An 18,968-nucleotide genomic window follows, 5' to 3' on the forward strand; every position below is an offset into this window, starting at 1 on the left:
ACAGTAAGCAGATTCAGAAGGATGTAAGTTGCATAGTTATTCAAAGATGGAGAGACTTGCACACGATAGAGTAGCATGCAGAGCTTCACCAAACCAGTCATCAGAGTGAAGCCCATAACACTCACCCTAGTCCATGTTCTTCTCCTGTTTTTACCTTTCTACTATTGAATTCCAATTGCTCATCACAGATTTTCATCTCCTTTAATGATCTGAATATTTTGTATCATAGTACATTCTTTCAACCTTTTCATCATCTGCAGAGGTAGTATTACGTGAACCTATTACTGTGGTAGTCATTGGCTTTGTATCTGTCTCTGCTACCATAATGCCCCCACTATGCTGTTAATAGTAGGTCGTACACATTAATATTTATTTTTCCAATTATTTGACTTACTCCTGTTTGATTTTGTGTGGGTAAATCTGTACTCGTGTGTCCATAAGTCTTGTTGTTCCTGCCAACACACTCTTGGTAATTCTCATTATATCAAACTTCACCTTATCTGTTTCTGTTTTTAAATTTTGTAACCTTCCTAACCAATTAAGGGAGCTAACTTTCTCCCCAATAATACCCAAAACATCAAATTTTTTCTTCCTGATGACAACATGTTTTTGAGTTGTCCATGCTTGCAGATCAGAATGAAGACTATTTTCCTGCAGAACATTTTATCCAGAAGGATACCATCATCATTAAACCATGCAGAGATATGTGTTATAAGAAAATAGAATAGCTGTAGTTTCTGCTTCTTTCACCCATTCACAGCAACAACATTGCAAGGTCATGTTGTCCGAATATTACAAGGCCCCACATCACTCAATTATCCAGAGTGTTGCGCCTACAGCTACTGAAAAGTCTGCTGTCCCTATTCAGGAACCACATGTTAGCCAGGCCTCTCAACAGATATCCATCTGGTGTGGTTGCATCTATGGTACTGTTATTTGTTTTAGTGAGGCATGCAGTCCATCCGATCATGGTGAGAAATCATAAAATATCACGTATACTTTTACTGTAGATTACTATTGTACTATTGTGGGTTAATAATAGCATCAGATGTGACCTATTTAGCTCAGTAAATAATATAATGACTATAAATAACCATTTTCCACATAGCCTAACCTCCTTACTGTTGCTATAGTTGTGGTAAGTTACAATATATCCACATATGAGATGAAGTTAGTCACCATTAGATATGTATAACAACACCAAGTGTGGCTACATTGAATGTTTGTAAAGTATTTATAAAAAAAATTTGTTGGAATAAGCCTTCCAAAATGTTTTATATGGTTATATTTTTTCTGTGTTCTTACTTTCAAAAATTCACCTCAGATTTGTGCATAACACCAAACAAAACAGACTTATGATGTTACTTTGTTAGCAGCCTGTGCAAGAAGTTTTATAAGGAAGCACTGCCCCTCCTGTACAATTTTCAACTTCTCTCTGTTACCAAATTAACTATTCCGTGATGCTTCAGGGTGTGCCCTATCAATGAAGCCATTCTTTTAGTCAAGTTTGAAAGCTTCTGTTCTCTTTCTGTCCGTACTGTTTATTATTCATGTTTCACTTCCACATACATCAACAACATAGAAAAATATGGTGGAACCTTGCATGACGAGCATAATTTGTTCCAGAATCTTACACATAGTGTGAAGCAGTCGTTAAGTGAAACAGTTTATCCCATGTAAATTAACATAAAATACAATAATGTGGTCCACGTGGACAAAGTACTGAAAGCTTTATCTGATTTATGACATTCATTCAAAGAAAGTTATACATACATTATCATGTACTTTATTATTCAGGTTACATAACTAATTCTTTTTTACTAGGAAGCTACCTCTAGTCATTTGTTTCTCCCAACAACTCTTGAACATGCAACACAGCATTATTGTCAGATAAATTTGTAGTGCCTGTAGCCACTGCTTTATTGGGGGTGATTATTTTGAATGTATGGTGCAGCTGATTCCCAAGCTTTCAGCATTTCTCATATTGCATCAGAAGATTGCTGCTTTGCTGTTACTGCCTCCTCCTGCTCCTGCTCCTGCTCCTGCTCCTCCCACCCTCCTCCCCCCTGAAGAACTCCTGTCCACAACTTGCTGCTGTGAAACACATTGGAACACCATAAGCTATTCAGTGGTCATTTCTTGGCTGTGATCTTCCACAAGCTCATCAGTATCATTGTTATCCACTTGTAGTCCAATGCTCATGGCCAAAGACGCAATCTTGTTGACTACAGGCTCCACAGGTACTGACTCAATGCCTCAGAGTCATATTTGACAACACACTCGGCCAAAGCTTCTTCCAAGCAGAAGTGAGAGTTCTCTTGGTAAACCCTTTCCATGCCTTTTCAATCATCTTGATGCGGACAACAAAGTTGAAGTGATACTTCCAAAACTCTCTGAGAGTGAGATTGGTAGCTCAGTCAACTCAAAGCAATGCTCAAAGAGAGCTTTGGTGTAGAGCTTCTTAAAGTTAGAAATAATCTGCTGGTCCTTAGGCTGGAATAACATTGAACCTGCTCTTCTGGCCTTTATGCTTCTTGGAGGGTCATGGAGGTTTTGACTGGGAAACAAGCAGTGCTTTCATGCTCAAATCACCGCTTGAATTGCCACAGAATAGGAATGTGACACAGTCTTTCATTGGCTTGTGACTGGACAACACATTCTCCTCTACTGTTACAAAGGTACGCTTCGGCATCTTTTACCGGTATAGACCTGTCTCATCACAATTAAAAACTACCAGAATCTACAAGCATCTTGAAGGTGCTGATGAAGTTCTCTGCCCCATTTGTGTTGGACATGGCTGCTTTGTCGTGCCTCTCAATGCTGTGGATGCCGGTTCTTCTTTTCAACTTCTCGAACCACTCACGACCTCACTTAAACACACACTTCATCCATTGATGATCCAGGTGTCTTCTTAAAAAGGTTGGCAAAAATCATTCTCGCCTTCTCACAAATAATGTTTTCATTAATAGTGTCGCCTTGCAATGCCTTTGCAATTGTCTGTATAAATAGCAACCTTTCGACATCATCCAGAGTACAGAACCGGTGTTTAGATACTCTTGTCACTCCCTTTGAAGCATCTGTCTCCTTAATCTTGTCCTTGTTCTTGAAGATAATTCAAATAGTTGATGAAGACCGATTGTATGTGCAATGCTCACACCACATATGTGTTTTTCAATTATTTTACTTTCAATTCTAAGATCATTTTCTTTCTCTTATGGTTATCTTCTGGCTTTATCTTCAGGGACATTTCTATGAAGGTTATTAAAATTTGCACAAAAAAAAAAAAACCTCTGTGTAAACACAAGTTTAGAAAAATGTGTGATGATAAGCTGCACTAACATGGTAGCGGAAACAGTGCTATACCCAGACTGCAGTACATGCTAAAGACATTGTACGATGCTGCTGCCGATAATGAAAGGTGTTCATATTGTTGAATGTTTCCCCTGCCACATGCGAACGGCTGGTGACGTAACACTAAATTATTGTCACTCATTATGCAAAACATCGATTGTTAAGTGAGTCTCTCTTTTTTTCAACTTGTTTTGGCTGTTACGCGAACTGCACATTATGGGAAGTGCTCATTAAGCGAAGTTCCACTGTACTGTCAGAAAAGACACTTAAATTTATATTTTTTAGAAAATATGTTCTTGCTATTGCCACACTGCATTTTACATCCTCATTACTTCTGTGGTCAGTCATTTTGCTGCCCAAATAGCAAAACTCACCCACCAATTCTGCATCTATTCCCCATCATCATCTGACTTTATTTAGCTACTCTCTAAATACTCTTATTTTATTTTTATTCATCTTATAACCTCTTTTCAAGGCTCTACCCAGTATGTTCAACTGAGCTTTCAAGTGCTTTTGTATCTCAGCCAGAAGTATGTTATCAGAAAATTGCAAAGTTTTTGTTTCTTTTCTGAACTGTAATTCATTTTTCAAATCTCTCCTACTGTTGTGCTTGAACAGATTTCAGAAAACAATGGTTAAACAATGTATAATAACCTTTTTATTCTCTTTCATTCATTCATTCAGAGTGTTTGTTTTTAGTTTATGGGTCCTCAGCAAGTCATTCATTCTTTGTGTTCCATAGAGCCCATTACAAAGGAGAGCCTCCAGAGATATGGAACTTGTCAGGGTATACATGAACAGAAGACAAGAAATTAATGCACAGGAATACCCCACACTTATGTAACAGGTGGGATGGTGGGATGTAAATGGGGGTCCAATTTTGCATATAAATACATACAAATTATGTTCAGTTGGGACCAGATACCAAAGAAAACAGTATACTGTAAAAGAAAAATGTTTAATAAAAAGTTCAACATTACAACAAATTATATTACAGTGCAGTATTATACATTGCAACAATATAAAATGAATTTATTATGCACTTGAAAGATCAGTTGAAGATACTGGGTAGTGCCTTCCAAAGAGGTTATAAGATGAATGTAAATGAAATAAGAGTATAAAAGTGTAGGTCCATAAAATCTAAGTCTCATCTGATGAGAATTTTGTTTTCTTTCATTGCAAAATTTCCTCATGGCATGCTAACAAATATTTTTATTCCCCATTTTTTAGCAGAAATTTGCTTTTCATTGGAGTCTATTTTGTTTAAAATTTGTAACCTATTTGCAATTTAACCGAGGCCCCTTGTCAAGTTTGCAACCATCATTTGATCTTCTGATTATTGAACTGGGTCTAAAGTAGTAGATTGTTTAGTGTTTTGCCCTTGCTCATGCATTTCTATAAGCTTATCAATTGTCAACTCCGGATTATGTGATTCCAGCAATTCTTGAACGTCATCACCGTACTCTAAATTTGTCTCTGCAAGATTGACCACTTCTTCAATCACATTATAAATTTGGATTTGGTGCTGATTTCCCCTGATTTTCAGTGGTGAAAAAATATGGACACAGTTTTTTACAGTCACTATTTAAAGTTATTTGTGAAATTTCATTCCAAGATTTCCAATAATTCTCAGAGTGTCTACAATATTGAATTGCTTCCAAAAGCCTTTAACACAGAGCTCATTGTTTTACCTCAAAGCTTCATATAGATGTTCAAACCATCATCTGTAGTAAACTGTAAATGTTATAATGACTCCCTGATCCATCGTTTGAAGCAAGCTGGTTGTATCGTTGTTGTTGTGGTCTTCAGTCCTGAGACTGGTTTGATGCAGCTCTCCATGCTACTCTATCCTGTGCAAGCTTCTTCATCTCCCAGGAACTACTGCAACCTACATCCTTCTGAATCTGCTTAGTGTATTCATCTCTTGGTCTCCCCCTTCGATTTTTACCCTCCACGCTGCCCTCCAATACTAAATTGCTGATCCCTTGATGCCTCAGAACATGTCCTACCAACCGATCCCTTCTAGTCAAGTTGTGCCACAAACTTCTCTTCTCCCCAATCCTGTTCAGTACCTCCTCATTAGTTATGTGATCTACCCATATAATCTTCAGCATTATTCTGTAGCACCACATTTCAAAAGCTTCTATTCTCTTCTTGTCCAAACTATTTATCATACACGTATCACTTCCATACATGGCTACACTCCATACAAATACTTTCAGAAACGGCTTCCTGACACTTATCTCTATACTCGATGTTAACAAATTTCGCTTCTTCAGAAACACTTTCCTTGCCATTGCCAGTCTACATTTTATATCCTCTCTACCTTGACCATCATCAGTTATTTTGTTCCCCAAATAGCAAAACTCCTTTACTACTTTAAGTGTCTCATTTCCTAATCTAATTCCCTGAGCATTACCCAACTTGATTAGACTACATTCCATTATCCTCGTTTTGCTTTTGTTGATGTTCATCTTATATCCTCCTTTCAAGACACTGTCTATTCCATTCAACTGCTCTTTCAAGTCCGTGGCTGTCTCTGACAGAATTACAGTCTCATCGGCGAACCTCAAAGTTTTTATTTCTTCTCCATGGATTTTAATACCTACTCCGAATTTTTCTCATGTTTCCTTTACCACTTGCTCAATATACAAATTGAATAACATCGGGGAGAGGCTACAACCCTGTCTCACTCTCTTCCCAACCACTGCTTCCCTTTCATGTCCCTCGACTCTTATAACTGCCATCTGGTTTCTGTACAAATTGTAAATAGCCTTTCGCTCCCTGTATTTTACCCCAGCCGCCTTCAGAATTTGAAAGAGAGTATTCCAGTCAACATTATCAAACGCTTTCTCTAAGTCTACAAATGCTAGAAATGTAGGTTTGCCTTTCCTTAATCTAGCTTCTAAGATAAGTCGTAGGGTCAGTATTGCCTCACGTGTTCCAATATTTCTACGGAATCCAAACTGATCTTCCCCAAGGTTGGTTTCTACTAGTTTTTCCATTCGTCTGGAAAGAAGTCGCATTAGTATTTTACAGCTGTGATTTATTAAACTGATAGTTCGATAATTTTTGCATCTGTCAACAGCTACTTTCTTTGGGATTGGAATTATTATATTCTTCTTGAAGTCTGAGGGTATTTCGACTGTCTCATATATATTGCTCACCAGATGGTAGAGTTTTGTCAGGACTGGCTCTCCCAAGGCTGTCAGTAGTTCTAATGGAATGTTGTCTACACCCAGGGGCCTTGTTTCGACTCAGGTCTTTCAGTGCTCTGTCAAACTCTTCACGCAGTATCCTATCTCCCATTTCATCTTCATCTACATCCTCTTCCACTGTATCAAGGGACAAAAATACATCTTTCATACATGGGTCAAAATTAGAGTAACGGGAAGATGACCTGATGTTTTGTTGTGTAGCAGCATCATTTTACATGGGATTTGTTTTAATTGGCGATAATGTTTGTCTTCCGATATGAAGTAATGATGAAACCAATGCTCAGAAGGAGAAGCTGTCACCCAAGACCTAGTCTTTGACTTCCATTTCTGGGTGTCAGCTTCTCTTTCTGATCATTCATTTGGACAACCCTTCATATGTGAAGTTGAAAGTTATTGCCAATTAAAACAAATCCCATTTAAAGTAATGCTATTAATCAACAATGCACCATATCATCCTCCCGTTACTCTAATTTTGACCTATATGTAAAAGTTGTATTTTTGCTACCGGATACAACCTGCTTGCTGAGGCCAGATTGTGAGCACCTGCACATGATGAGAGAAGCATTCTGGGTGGTGTGAGTAAGGAGGAGGTAGTGGCAGGGAGGGGAAGGGACGGAATGGTAGGGGTTGGGGACTGTAAAGTGCTGCTTATGGGGGGTGGGGGACTGTAAAGTGCTGCTTATGGGAGTGTACAGGGACAAGCTGGAGAGAGGATAGGGCAGCTAGGTGCAGCGGGGAGTTAGACGGAGGGCAGGGCAACTCAGATTTAGATTTATTTTTTAAAGCTCTTGGATTTTCTGAGTCATAAACTAAGAGGGGTTTTGATTTACAATCACTAGCTGCATTCTCACCATCCATTGCTCTCAGCTAGCTTTAAAATCTGGAAAGTTTTTCTCTTCAGGCATGATAAAAGTTCTTCTAGGCAGCTTCTTCCAGAACGGACAAGTTTCATCTAAGTTGAATATGGTTTGGTTCATATAGCCACTTTCTTCTGTCACTGCTGTGAGTTTTTCTAGGTATAGCAATGCAGTCTGTTTATCAGTGCTGGCCACCTCTCTACCTTCTGTGATGCTCTGCCAGTTATGACGACTTCTGAACTGGCTAAACCAATGATTACTAGCTTTAAGTACAGGATGTACATAAAGTCCGGGAACACTTTCAATTATTTATTGCACAAGAACCAAACATTGTACAGATATCATACATTTTCAGAAGAAATCCTGCAAGTTTTTTCTTTTTTTGTATACCGCCACAGTGTAGTTTGGTAATTTGCCGATAGTCAGCGCTAGTTGCAAACATGGTGAGTTCAGGTGTGGACCAAGCTTTCTGTATGTTGGAGTTCAACAAAAACAGGTGTGCTCCAGCTATTCAACAGATGTTTAGAACCAAGTACGATAGGAAGCCACCAACAATTGAAGGCCATTTACCACCAGCACAACAAATTTGTTATGATTGGTTGCTTGTGCCTGGCAAAGAAAAACGGACATCCCAATGTGAGTGAAATGATTGTGCGAGCATGTAAGAGAGACATTCATAAGGAGTCCAAAGAAATCAGTGTGTTGTGCATCCTGAGAACTCAAAATGGCTCCAATGATAGTGTGGAAAGTGCTACAACAGAAGCTGTCTATGAAACCATTCAAATTGCAGCTTGTGCAGCAGCTCAGTGATGACGACAAAGACAAGTGTCTTGTTTGCAGTTGCAGCAACTGAATAGGGATGGTGATGGCATTGTTGATCACTTAATTTTTAGCGACAAAGCCACTTTTCACATTAATGGGAAAGTGAACAGGCTTAATTGTCAAATCTGGGGTACAAAGCATCCACACGAATCCATTGAATTTGAGTGTGATTCCCCAAAGGTAAATATTTTTCTTGCCTTGTCACGTCGATAACTGTACGGGCCATTCTTATTCGCCAAGAGCACTGTCACTGGATATTCCTACTTAGAAATGTTGCAGCAATAGCTGATGCCTCAAATGCAATCGGACTCTCCGTCCATCTTTCAGCAGGATGGGGCTCCACCTAATTTTCATTATGAAGTTCGTGGGTACCTGAACACAGAGTTGCCGCGTCAATGGATCGGCCGTGCTACATAAGGGGACAGCTGTTTCATTAAATGGCCATCGCAATCACCAGTTCTCACTCCGTGTGACTTTTTTCTGTGGGGACACATTAAAAAACTAGTGCATGTACCGCCTCCACCACATGATTTTGCAGAGCTCCAGGAGAGAGTACAGGAAGCGACTGCCAGAGTCAATGATCCCATGCTGGGACAGGTGTGACAAGAACTCGATTATCGTATTGACGTTTGCCGGGTCACTCATGGTTCACATATCGAATGTTTGTAAAAAAAAACTTTGAGTTTCTCTTCAAAATGAAATATGTGTGTCATCTGTACAATGTTTTGCTCTTGCGCAATAAATAATTGAAAGTGTTCCTGGACATCTTTGGCTGCCTTCTCAACTTCTTCTTTCAGTCCCTCAAAAATTAGCTTACTGTGAGAACACACCATATTCTGATCAGGACACGTTTTCATTCTTACTTGATTGTTGTTGTTGTTGTTGTGGTCTTCAGTCCTGAGACTGGTTTGATGCAGCTCTCCATGCTACTCTATCCTGTGCAAGCTTTTTCATCTCCCAGTACCTACTGCAACCTACATCCTTCTGAATCTGCTTAGTGTATTCATCTCTTGGTCTCCCTCTACGATTTTTACCCTCCACGCTGCCCTCCAATACTAAACTGGTGATCCCTTGATGCCTCAGAACATGTCCTACCAACCGATCCCTTCTTCTGGTCAAGTTGTGCCACAAAATTCTCTTCTCCCCAATCCTATTCAATACTTCCTCATTAGTTATGTGATCTACCCATCTAATCTTCAGCATTCTTCTGTAGCACCACATTTCGAAAGCCTCTATTCTCTTCTTGTCCAAACTATTTATTGTCCATGTTTCACTTCCATACAAGACTACACTCCATACGAATACTTTCAGAAATGACTTCCTGACACTTAAATCAATACTGGATGTTAACAAATTTCTCTTCTTCAGAAACGCTTTCCATGCCATTGCCAGCCTACATTTTATATCCTCTCTACTTCGACCATCATCAGTTATTTTGCTCCCCAAATAGCAAAACTCCTTCACTACTTTAAGTGCCTCATTTCCTAATCTAATTCCCTCAGCATCACCCGACTTAATTAGACTACATTCCATTATCCTTGTTTTGCTTTTGTTGATGTTCATCTTATATCCTCCTTTCAAGACACTGTCCATTCCATTCAAATGCTCTTCCAAGTCCTTTGCTGTCTCTGACAGAATTACAATGTCATCGGCAAACCTCAAAGTTTTTATTTCTTCTCCATGAATTTTAATACCTACTCCGAATTTTTCTTTTGTTTCCTTTACTGCTTGCTCAATATACAGATTGAACAACATCGGGGAGAGGCTACAACCCTGTCTTACTCCCTTCCCAACCACTGCTTCCCTTTCATGTCCCTCGACTCTTATAACTGCCATCTGGTTTCTGTACAAATTGTAAATAGCCTTTCGCTCCCTTTATTTTACCCCTGCCACCTTTAGAATTTGAAAGAGAGTATTCCAGTCAACATTGTCAAAAGCTTTCTCTAAGTCTACAAATGCTAGAAATGTAGGTTTGCCTTTCCTTAATCTTTCTTCTAAGATAAGTCGTAAGGTCAGTATTGCCTCACGTGTTCCAGCGTTTCTACGGAATCCAAACTGATCTTCCCCAAGGTTGGCTTCTACTAGTTTTTCCATTCGTCTGTAAAGAATTCGTGTTAGTATTTTGCAGCTGGGACTTATTAAGCTGATAGTTCGGTAATTTTCACATCTGTCAACACCTGCTTTCTTTGGGATTGGAATTATTATATTCTTCTTGAAGTCTGAGGGTATTTCGCCTGTTTCATACATCTTGCTCACCAGATGGTAGAGTTTTGTCAGGACTGGCTCTCCCAAGGCCGTCAGTAGTTCCAATGGAATATTGTCTACTCCGGGGGCCTTGTTTCGACTCAGGTCTTTCAGTGCTCTGTCAAACTCTTCACGCAGTATCATATCTCCCATTTCATCTTCATCTACATCCTCTTCCATTTCCATAATATTGTCCTCAAGTACATCGCCCTTGTATAGACCCTCTATATACTCCTTCCACCTTGCTGCTTTCCCTTCTTTGCTTAGAACTGGGTTTCCATCTGAGCTCTTGATATTCATACAAGTGGTTCTCTTTTATCCAAAGGTCTCTTTAATTTTCCTGTAGGCGGTATCTATCTTACCCCTAGTGAGATAGGCCTCTACATCCTTACATTTGTCCTCTAGCCATCCCTGCTTAGCCATTTTGCACTTCCTGTCGATCTCATTTTTGAGACATTTGTATTCCTTTTTGCCTGTTTCACTTACTGCATTTTTATATTTTCTCCTTTCATCAATTAAATTCAATATTTCTTCTGTTACCCAAGGATTTGTAGTAGCCCTCGTCTTTTTACTTACTTGATCCTCTGCTGCCTTCACTACTTCATCCCTCAAAGCTACCCATTCTTCTTCTACTGTATTTATTTCCCCCATTCCTGTCAATTGCTCCCTTATGCTCTCCCTGAATCTCTGTACAACCTCTGGTTCTTTTAGTTTATCCAGGTCCCATCTCCTTAAATTCCCACCTTTTTGCAGTTTCTTCAGTTTTAATCTACAGGTCATAACCAATAGATTGTGGTCAGAGTCCACATCTGCCCCTGGAAATGTCTTACAATTTAAAAACTGGTTCCTAAATCTCTGTCTTACCATTATATAATCTATCTGATACCTTTTAGTATCTCCAGGGTTCTTCCATGTATACAGCCTTCTTTCATGATTCTTAAACCAAGTGTTAGTTATGATTATGTTGTGCTCTGTGCAAAATTCTACCAGGCGGCTTCCTCTTTCATTTCTGTCCCCCAATCCATATTCACCTACTATGTTTCCTTCTCTCCCTTTTCCTACACTCGAATTCCAGTCACCCATGACTATTAAATTTTCGTCTCTCTTCACAATCTGAATAATTTCTTTTATTTCATCATACATTTCTTCAATTTCTTCGTCATCTGCAGAGCTAGTTGGCATATAAACTTGTACTACTGTAGTAGGTGTGGGCTTCGTATCTATCTTGGCCACAATAATGCGTTCACTATGCTGTTTGTAGTAGCTTACCCGCATTCCTATTTTCCTATTCATTATTAAACCTACTCCTGCATTACCCCTATTTGATTTTGTGTTTATAACCCTGTAGTCACCTGACCAGAAGTCTTGTTCCTCCTGCCACCGAACTTCACTAATTCCCACTATATCTAACTTCAACCTATCCATTTCCCTTTTTAAATTTTCTAACCTACCTGCCCGATTAAGGGATCTGACATTCCACGCTCCGATCCGTAGAACACCAGTTTTCTTTCTCCTGATAACGACATCCTCTTGAGTAGTCCCCGCCCGGAGATCCGAATGGGGGACTATTTTACCTCCAGAATATTTTACCCAAGAGGACGCCATCATCATGTAATCATACAGTAAAGCTGCATGCCCTCGGGAAAAATTACGGCTGTAGTTTCCCCTTGCTTTCAGCCGTTCGCAGTACCAGCACAGCAAGGCCGTTTTGGTTATTGTTACAAGGCCAGATCAGTCAATCATCAAGACTGTTGCCCTTGCAACTACTGAAAAGGCTGCTGCTCCTCTTCAGGAACCACACGTTTGTCTGGCCTCTCAACAGATACCCCTCCGTTGTGGTTGCACCTACGGTACGGCTATCTGTATCGCTGAGGCACGCAAGCCTCCCCACCAACGGCAAGGTCCATGGTTCATGGGGGGGCTTACTTGATTATCACACCATAATTTTAACATTGTTTCCATCTGAATGATAATAACATGACATTTATGAATGATACTTGAATTCCAAGACTGAGCAATTTTCACAGCTTTGAGATTTTTTTCATTGCCTTTTATAACTGTTCTGATTTTTGATTCCAGTAGATCAAACTTCTTTGTCAATTCACAGATTTTAATTTTTGCATCAGATAATATTAAGTTTACATTCCAAAGAGAATGATTTTCTTTTCTTGTTTGAGGCAAATGAATTAATTCGCTTAGTTTGAATGACATAGAACCTATCAATGACACCAGTTCCGTGGATAAGATGAGTCTGCTCAAAGCATGTCTGAACCTGTCGTAAACTGATCACTTTGTGGCCGGAGTGGGGGAATAGAGGTGTGCGACACTCAAACATATGAATCACATAATTCCGGATTTGTGTAAAATAGGGTAGCGTGAGTCAGTGTTTAGTACTATGCTGTTCATGCTTATGCTATCTAAATTTAACCAAATAAATTAGAAATAAATCTCCTGCTTCTTCTATTGTATTACGCTGCCCGGCAAAAGAAATCAAGCACCCAGAAGACATGGTCAACATAACTTCATACACATACACACCATCAGTGGGTGTGTAAATGATTTAGAGTTGCAATTCTCAGTGAAAAGTAGAACGGCTACCAGAGTACATTACTGTTGTTCATGTTTAGTGTTGTTACTAGGCTTTGTAGGACATAAGAGGCACGAATGGCGTCAGATCTGGAGTGATCACTGTGAAGGATATGGAAATGCTGTGTACTTCTGTGAGACAGAGTTATCAGCACCTGACAGTATTTGAAAGAGGCCTTGAGTCTCCATTTGGCTGGCTGATCGAATTATGCAATATCCAGATTTGTGGGGCATTCAGATGTGACAGTGGCCTGATGGTGAAATGCATGGAAACAACGGAGCAGGCATACTTGTTGTCAAATTTCTGTTTTACCATGTTTGACCATTCCAAGGGAGGATCGCTGTATTGCGCACCAAGAACTTCAAAACCCGTTCTACATATGCCTGCCATTGAGAACAAGAAATGGACTCCCTGTAACGTTCTTTGTCATCCGATACCATTGGTCAGAGACTAGAAGAAGCAAGATTAGGTTATTATTGTCCCATGGATAAGCTTCCAATAACCCAACAGAAATGGCTGTGTTTGGAGTGGTGCTTTGACAGGAAGGCATGAACTATTGATGAATGAAGTCAATATCATTCAGTGGGGAATCACAGTTCTGCACTAGCCAGATGACCGTTGCCAACAAGTATGGCGGTGAACTAAGGAGAGGTCCTATTCTTCAAATGTTTTTGAGAGGCACAGCAGTGTTACTCTTGGTGTCCTTGTGTGGGGAGCCATCGAGTAGACTTCAGATCATGGCTAGTGGTCATTGAGAGAACTCTGACAGCACAATGCTCTGCCACGGGCACGCTGGCTCCTCATGTGTTGCCTCTTATGTGACAGTATCATAGTGCCATTTTCCAACAGTACAATGCATGTCTCCACAAGGACCATGTCTCCATAAACTACCTGCATGTGGAAGTGCTCCCATAGCTGGCAAAATTCCCAGATCTGTCCCCAGTAGAACACGTGTGGGACCAGATCAGTCGTCATCTCCATCCCAATACCATCATTCAGGATTCTAGGCCACCTTGCCTCAGGGCAGGATACAACAGCTTTATGATACCATTCCCAACTGAATCAGTGAATGCATCCAGGCAAGAGGGATCGGAACATTACAGTGATAATGGGCTCATATTGCCAAGTTCTCTGTAAATTTGGCTCAATATTATAATCATTGAAATAAAATCAAAAACCGTATCATCTCTTGAACTCTCGAAGTTTCATTTTGTTACCTGCTCCCCTTCTGGGTGCATCAATATTTTTTGTCAGGCAATGTATATAGCTGGAGTTTACCTGCTATTAGTAGCTTCATATTTACTTGATTACAATGGTACTCTTGAAAGAAAATATACTCCTACACCTACATCTGCAAATACAGTCATATTCACAGCACATTACTACTTATCATACAGGTTCACAGTGAATACTGCTACTTGCTGTGTAGCTAAAAGAATTTTTACACCTCTAAATTTAAATATTAAAATAATTTGTAGAAAAGAATTGCCAATGTAATATGTTTTTAATTTGTAGAGATTGGCAGTTTATTGCTTCATGTTTGGCAGGAGGTTCTTGAATACCTTCCCATAAGTACGTAATTCCATCCTGAACCTAGACAAAGAAGTGAAGTCTACATGAAAATTATTTTTGTCTTTTATTGTGACTTTATGTATCACAGTTCAGCTGAAACTGATTTTTGTCATCTGCGGCAAAAACCATTAAGGAGTAAGTTATTGGAAAGTGAGTGCAAGAATTCCAAGATTTTTAAGAAAAAGCTTTTGCATGTTGTATGGTTATCTGTTTCACACACTATTTGTAGTGCTCATTTTTGCTGAGTAAACACTTCATTTACTGTAGGTACGCTGCCCAAGAACATTATTCCATAAGATATGTGACTCCCATTATGTGATTGTTTTTATTACTTTGATTATTTCTGAAATACCACTTTATCTTTGAGCAGGAGTCGACACCGGTACCAAATGCTCCAGTACCTGGTACATCTAGAGCATCAGTGCCAGCACCGGGGCAAGATTCAGTCCAAGAAGGAGAAGTGAAAACAGAATATTTCTCAGATAACTCACAATCTCTTCCTGGCATCATGGGAACCCAAGGACCAGTTGGATTTGAACCAGGGATGTTCCGGAAGGAAGGAACAGATGGTGAAAGCAAGCATCATAAATCGGATGCTGTGTCTAAGGTATGTGTCAGCTATTCTACATGTATGTAAAACTGTCATGAGAGAGAGGAGCTCACATTGGTTTGATAAATGCAACAATATGTCTTAGAAAACAGTCTGGTTTTTGATAAATTGTAATTGAAAAATACTAAAGTGCCCAAGTATTACTGGTAATAGGCAGAGGAATTGTGGAGGAGAAAATAGATTAACAGAACTTCTGAGGGGAACTTAAAAAGTGTCTAAGGAAAACACTGATAGGATTGGTGTGTTAAGTTCACATCCATAACTTAGAGCGTACCTAGAATTTGAGCTGGAAGGGAGAGGGAGGCCCGCAACTCATATTACAGTGCTGACAACTAAAACTGCAACACCATGAAGGTGACACGCAAGAAACGTCATATTGGCATGAAGTATACCACATGGTTGCCTGTTGTTTGGTAGTGCTTTATGCCTCCGTCAGAAATAAAAACTTTTCTCAGCATATGATGGATTTGACAGTAGTAGGGTCATGGCTTATCAGCACTGTGGTTAAAATTATATCATTGCTGCTTGCATTGGGAAGGCTGCCAGACTATCACACACATACGGAATCCAGTGGATTCAGGAGGGCCATACTCAATGGCAACCTGAATCTCAATTGCTGCACACAGTTGGTTCTCAACAGGACAGATTTGTTCACTTGGCTGTGCAGGATCTTACAGCCACAATACATACCTTGATTTAGGAAATGGCGCCATTTTGCAGCAAGACAAGTATCTACATGAACAGTGTGGTGAAACCTGGAGCACCAGGGATTGTCAGCATGGCTACCATCCTCACAGCTTTCCTTGGTGCACCAACGACAGCCAGTGTCAGCACTGGACACGTCTAGTCCAATGCCATCATTTCTGTCAAGCCTGGGTCAGTGTGCATCATCATGATGGGCATATCACTGTGTGGAAGTCCTGAGGAGAAGGAATGTTGCCAGGTTGCATGCATCATCATCGTATGAGCTTAGCACATGGCCTGATGGCATGGGTTGCCATTTGGCACACAATATGATCACCTTTGTTTACATAGCTGGTAACTTGGGCAGCAGGCATTCAATGCGAGTGTAGGGTGTTGTACATGGGTAGACTATTAGAACAGCCTAGGAGAGATGGAAGGAACATCAGTGACACACCAATCTAAAACAATGAAGCAGGTCAACAGCCGAGCAGTGCCTTGAATATAATCAAGAAATACTGTACGACAAGATCAGCATTGTGGTGCAGATGACAAGTTTCAGGGACACTGTAATTAATGAGTCTGTCAGAACAAAGGCATCAGAAAACCTAATAAATAGGACAAAGGTTTCAAATTAACAAAGGCAGTCCAGGAAGTGAGTACACTTAAAAGCAAAACTGGCAGTAACTGAAGAAGGTGACTGGGTCAGTCACCAACTATTGTGCATACAATGGAAACAACAACTTGACTGAACACTTAAAAGTACACTATTTGCACATATTACTTTGCTGTCTGCTATATGACATTCAGACATTTACAAAATACTTTCTATACTTGTATTTTTAGAGGAAAAAAATTGTGAATTGAAGCTGCAGTACTACTAGAAGATTTTAGAACCTGAGTCATTAGGCATCATCAGTTTAAAAAATAATAGCAGCAAACAATAAAAAAGTTTAGAGATTTCATGACAGATGGTTGTTGGTACAGCTGCTACTAGTCATTGCCATGTCCTGGCTTTCTTGAAATTGATATGGAAATGATACTACATATGGGTGGTGGAGAAGAATGTAAGTTAAGTTTGTGAAAATCATACACAGCTCATAAAATTAAGTGCGTGTAAGTGCATGTTGTCTGTAAGGTGAGAAGAAATGTGTGTGTGTGTGTGTGTGTGTGTGTGTGTGAATTTGCACATGCACGTGTGCATGTATGTGTGCGTGTGTGTGCTTTAGTTCATAAAAGATTTCGTGCAAGATTTAGCTAAGTTCTTAATCTTGTTTACATGCCTTTCAGTGACTCAACACCTCTACAGTTCAGTGAGTTGTTACCTTTACTCCTTAAATTATTTACATTCCATTTTGACTGCCCAGTAATGGATTTATATTTGTAGAAATGTTGACTATTGGGAATACATCATTACATGTAGGTTAGATTTCAGCCCACAGCCACATTCCATATATATCACATAAATTAGCACTTAATCAGCCTTGTACACATCTTGAGAAAATATTACATTTGAATAGCTCAAGATTGAAGAGTGTGTGAGGAAAGAAACATATTTCTATAGACAAGAAGTGACAGGTAGCCATGCCCTTGATGTAGCCAACTTGGAGTGTCTGTGTTTCAAATAAATATGGACACTCAAACATGACATTATTTTTATGTAATCTTTTTCTTTACATGGCATTTCTGTTTCAGCTTAAGAAGAAGAAGAAAGACAAGAAAAAGCATAAGCATAAACATAAACACAAACATGATCATAAACATGGAAAAGAGAAGGATAAAGATAAAGATAAAGATAAGGACAAAGACAAGGAGAAAGACAAAGACAAAGATAAGGATAAGGATAAGGAAAAAGAAAAGGAAAAAGAAAAGGATTCCAAAGAAAAGAAAGAACCTAGCAAACTGAAAGTTAAAGAAGAGACACTAAGTTCAGGAAGTTCAAGTCCCAGTCCTTCTGCATCAGCATCACGTGAATTCACCTTCTGAAAGCATAATATTTACATTTATACAGCTCTGATTTGCAATCTATGTTTCTCTTTGTCTCACAGTTTTAAAGAGGTGTCTCCAGGTTTCTAAAGCAAATGTAAGAATTCTTTTAGTACCAAAGTTTTGGACTGTAACTGTATAAGATGCACTGTTTCTTTTTTTGTTTGTTATTGTACGTACTGAATAAACAGAATTTTATCTAGATGACTAGTAATTATAGTTGCAAGTTTTATAACTTGCATATCAGGATTATCATAGTAACCTTTCTGCTGAAGTTGTGGTTGCAGACAGAACTCAGTAGACAAAGTGAGTTGTTTTTCAGAAGCTGAATTGAATGTAACAGCTATAAACATCTCACAGTTAAACCATTCTCCCTCACCGTTATGAGCAGTCATATTGGTTTTGCATCTGAAGAGTTAAACACTTTTTTAAAAAAGTAAACAGGAAGTGAGCATCTTAAAATTTGGTGCAATCTTCTCAGTGAAATACTGATTTCAGTGAAATACTAGCTTGTAAAGAAACATTTTAACATTTCAAAAATGTTATTTGACAGATAATGCACTTGTCTATCTCAGTCTTGCTATCAAATTCACCTGAATACAGAGAATCAAGTGATTAAATAAAGGATTTTCACATTATATCGGGCATCATATGGCTAGTAATGATGACAGTGATGGAAGCCTTACAAACCACAATAAACATAAAATTACACTACACATTCTGCTCGGCACACAGGTAGGAAAAAACGCATTTCTAGTGATATCTAATAAGCCTGAATCACCTTTAAAAGAAATACAAATCATTAATGTAATCAGTAGAAAATAAAATTTAATAGTAATAAGTTTATTGGAGACAAATAGCTATACGAGTTCAAAGTACAATGATGATAACACATGAAATTAGAAAGTTTATGTATTGTGGTTTTCATATTCACTTATTGACCATGTCCTTTTGTTACAGTGTTCTATAAGGTAAGGTTTGCATATTTGATGACACAGTTTACACTCATGCATTACATTTGCTTCATGATCAACATGTTG

At 39.1% G+C, this 18,968-nt stretch overlaps 1 protein-coding gene across 1 annotated transcript in view; it reads left to right on the top strand.

Moving 5' to 3' along the window:
* The window catches only part of LOC124714444 (transcription initiation factor TFIID subunit 2), a 133,413-nt gene extending 115,281 nt beyond the window's left edge, over positions 1-18,132 (top strand). Inside the window, exons 18-19 of the mRNA XM_047243021.1 lie at positions 15,022-15,258; positions 17,638-18,132. Coding sequence (XP_047098977.1) covers positions 15,022-15,258; positions 17,638-17,928 — 528 coding nt within the window. The 3' untranslated portion in view covers positions 17,929-18,132. The remainder of the gene's footprint in view (positions 1-15,021; positions 15,259-17,637) is intronic.
* The last annotated feature ends 836 nt before the right edge of the window (positions 18,133-18,968 follow it).

Source organism: Schistocerca piceifrons, chromosome 1, assembly GCF_021461385.2.
Source record: "Schistocerca piceifrons isolate TAMUIC-IGC-003096 chromosome 1, iqSchPice1.1, whole genome shotgun sequence".
Taxonomy (NCBI): Eukaryota; Metazoa; Arthropoda; class Insecta; order Orthoptera; family Acrididae; genus Schistocerca; species Schistocerca piceifrons.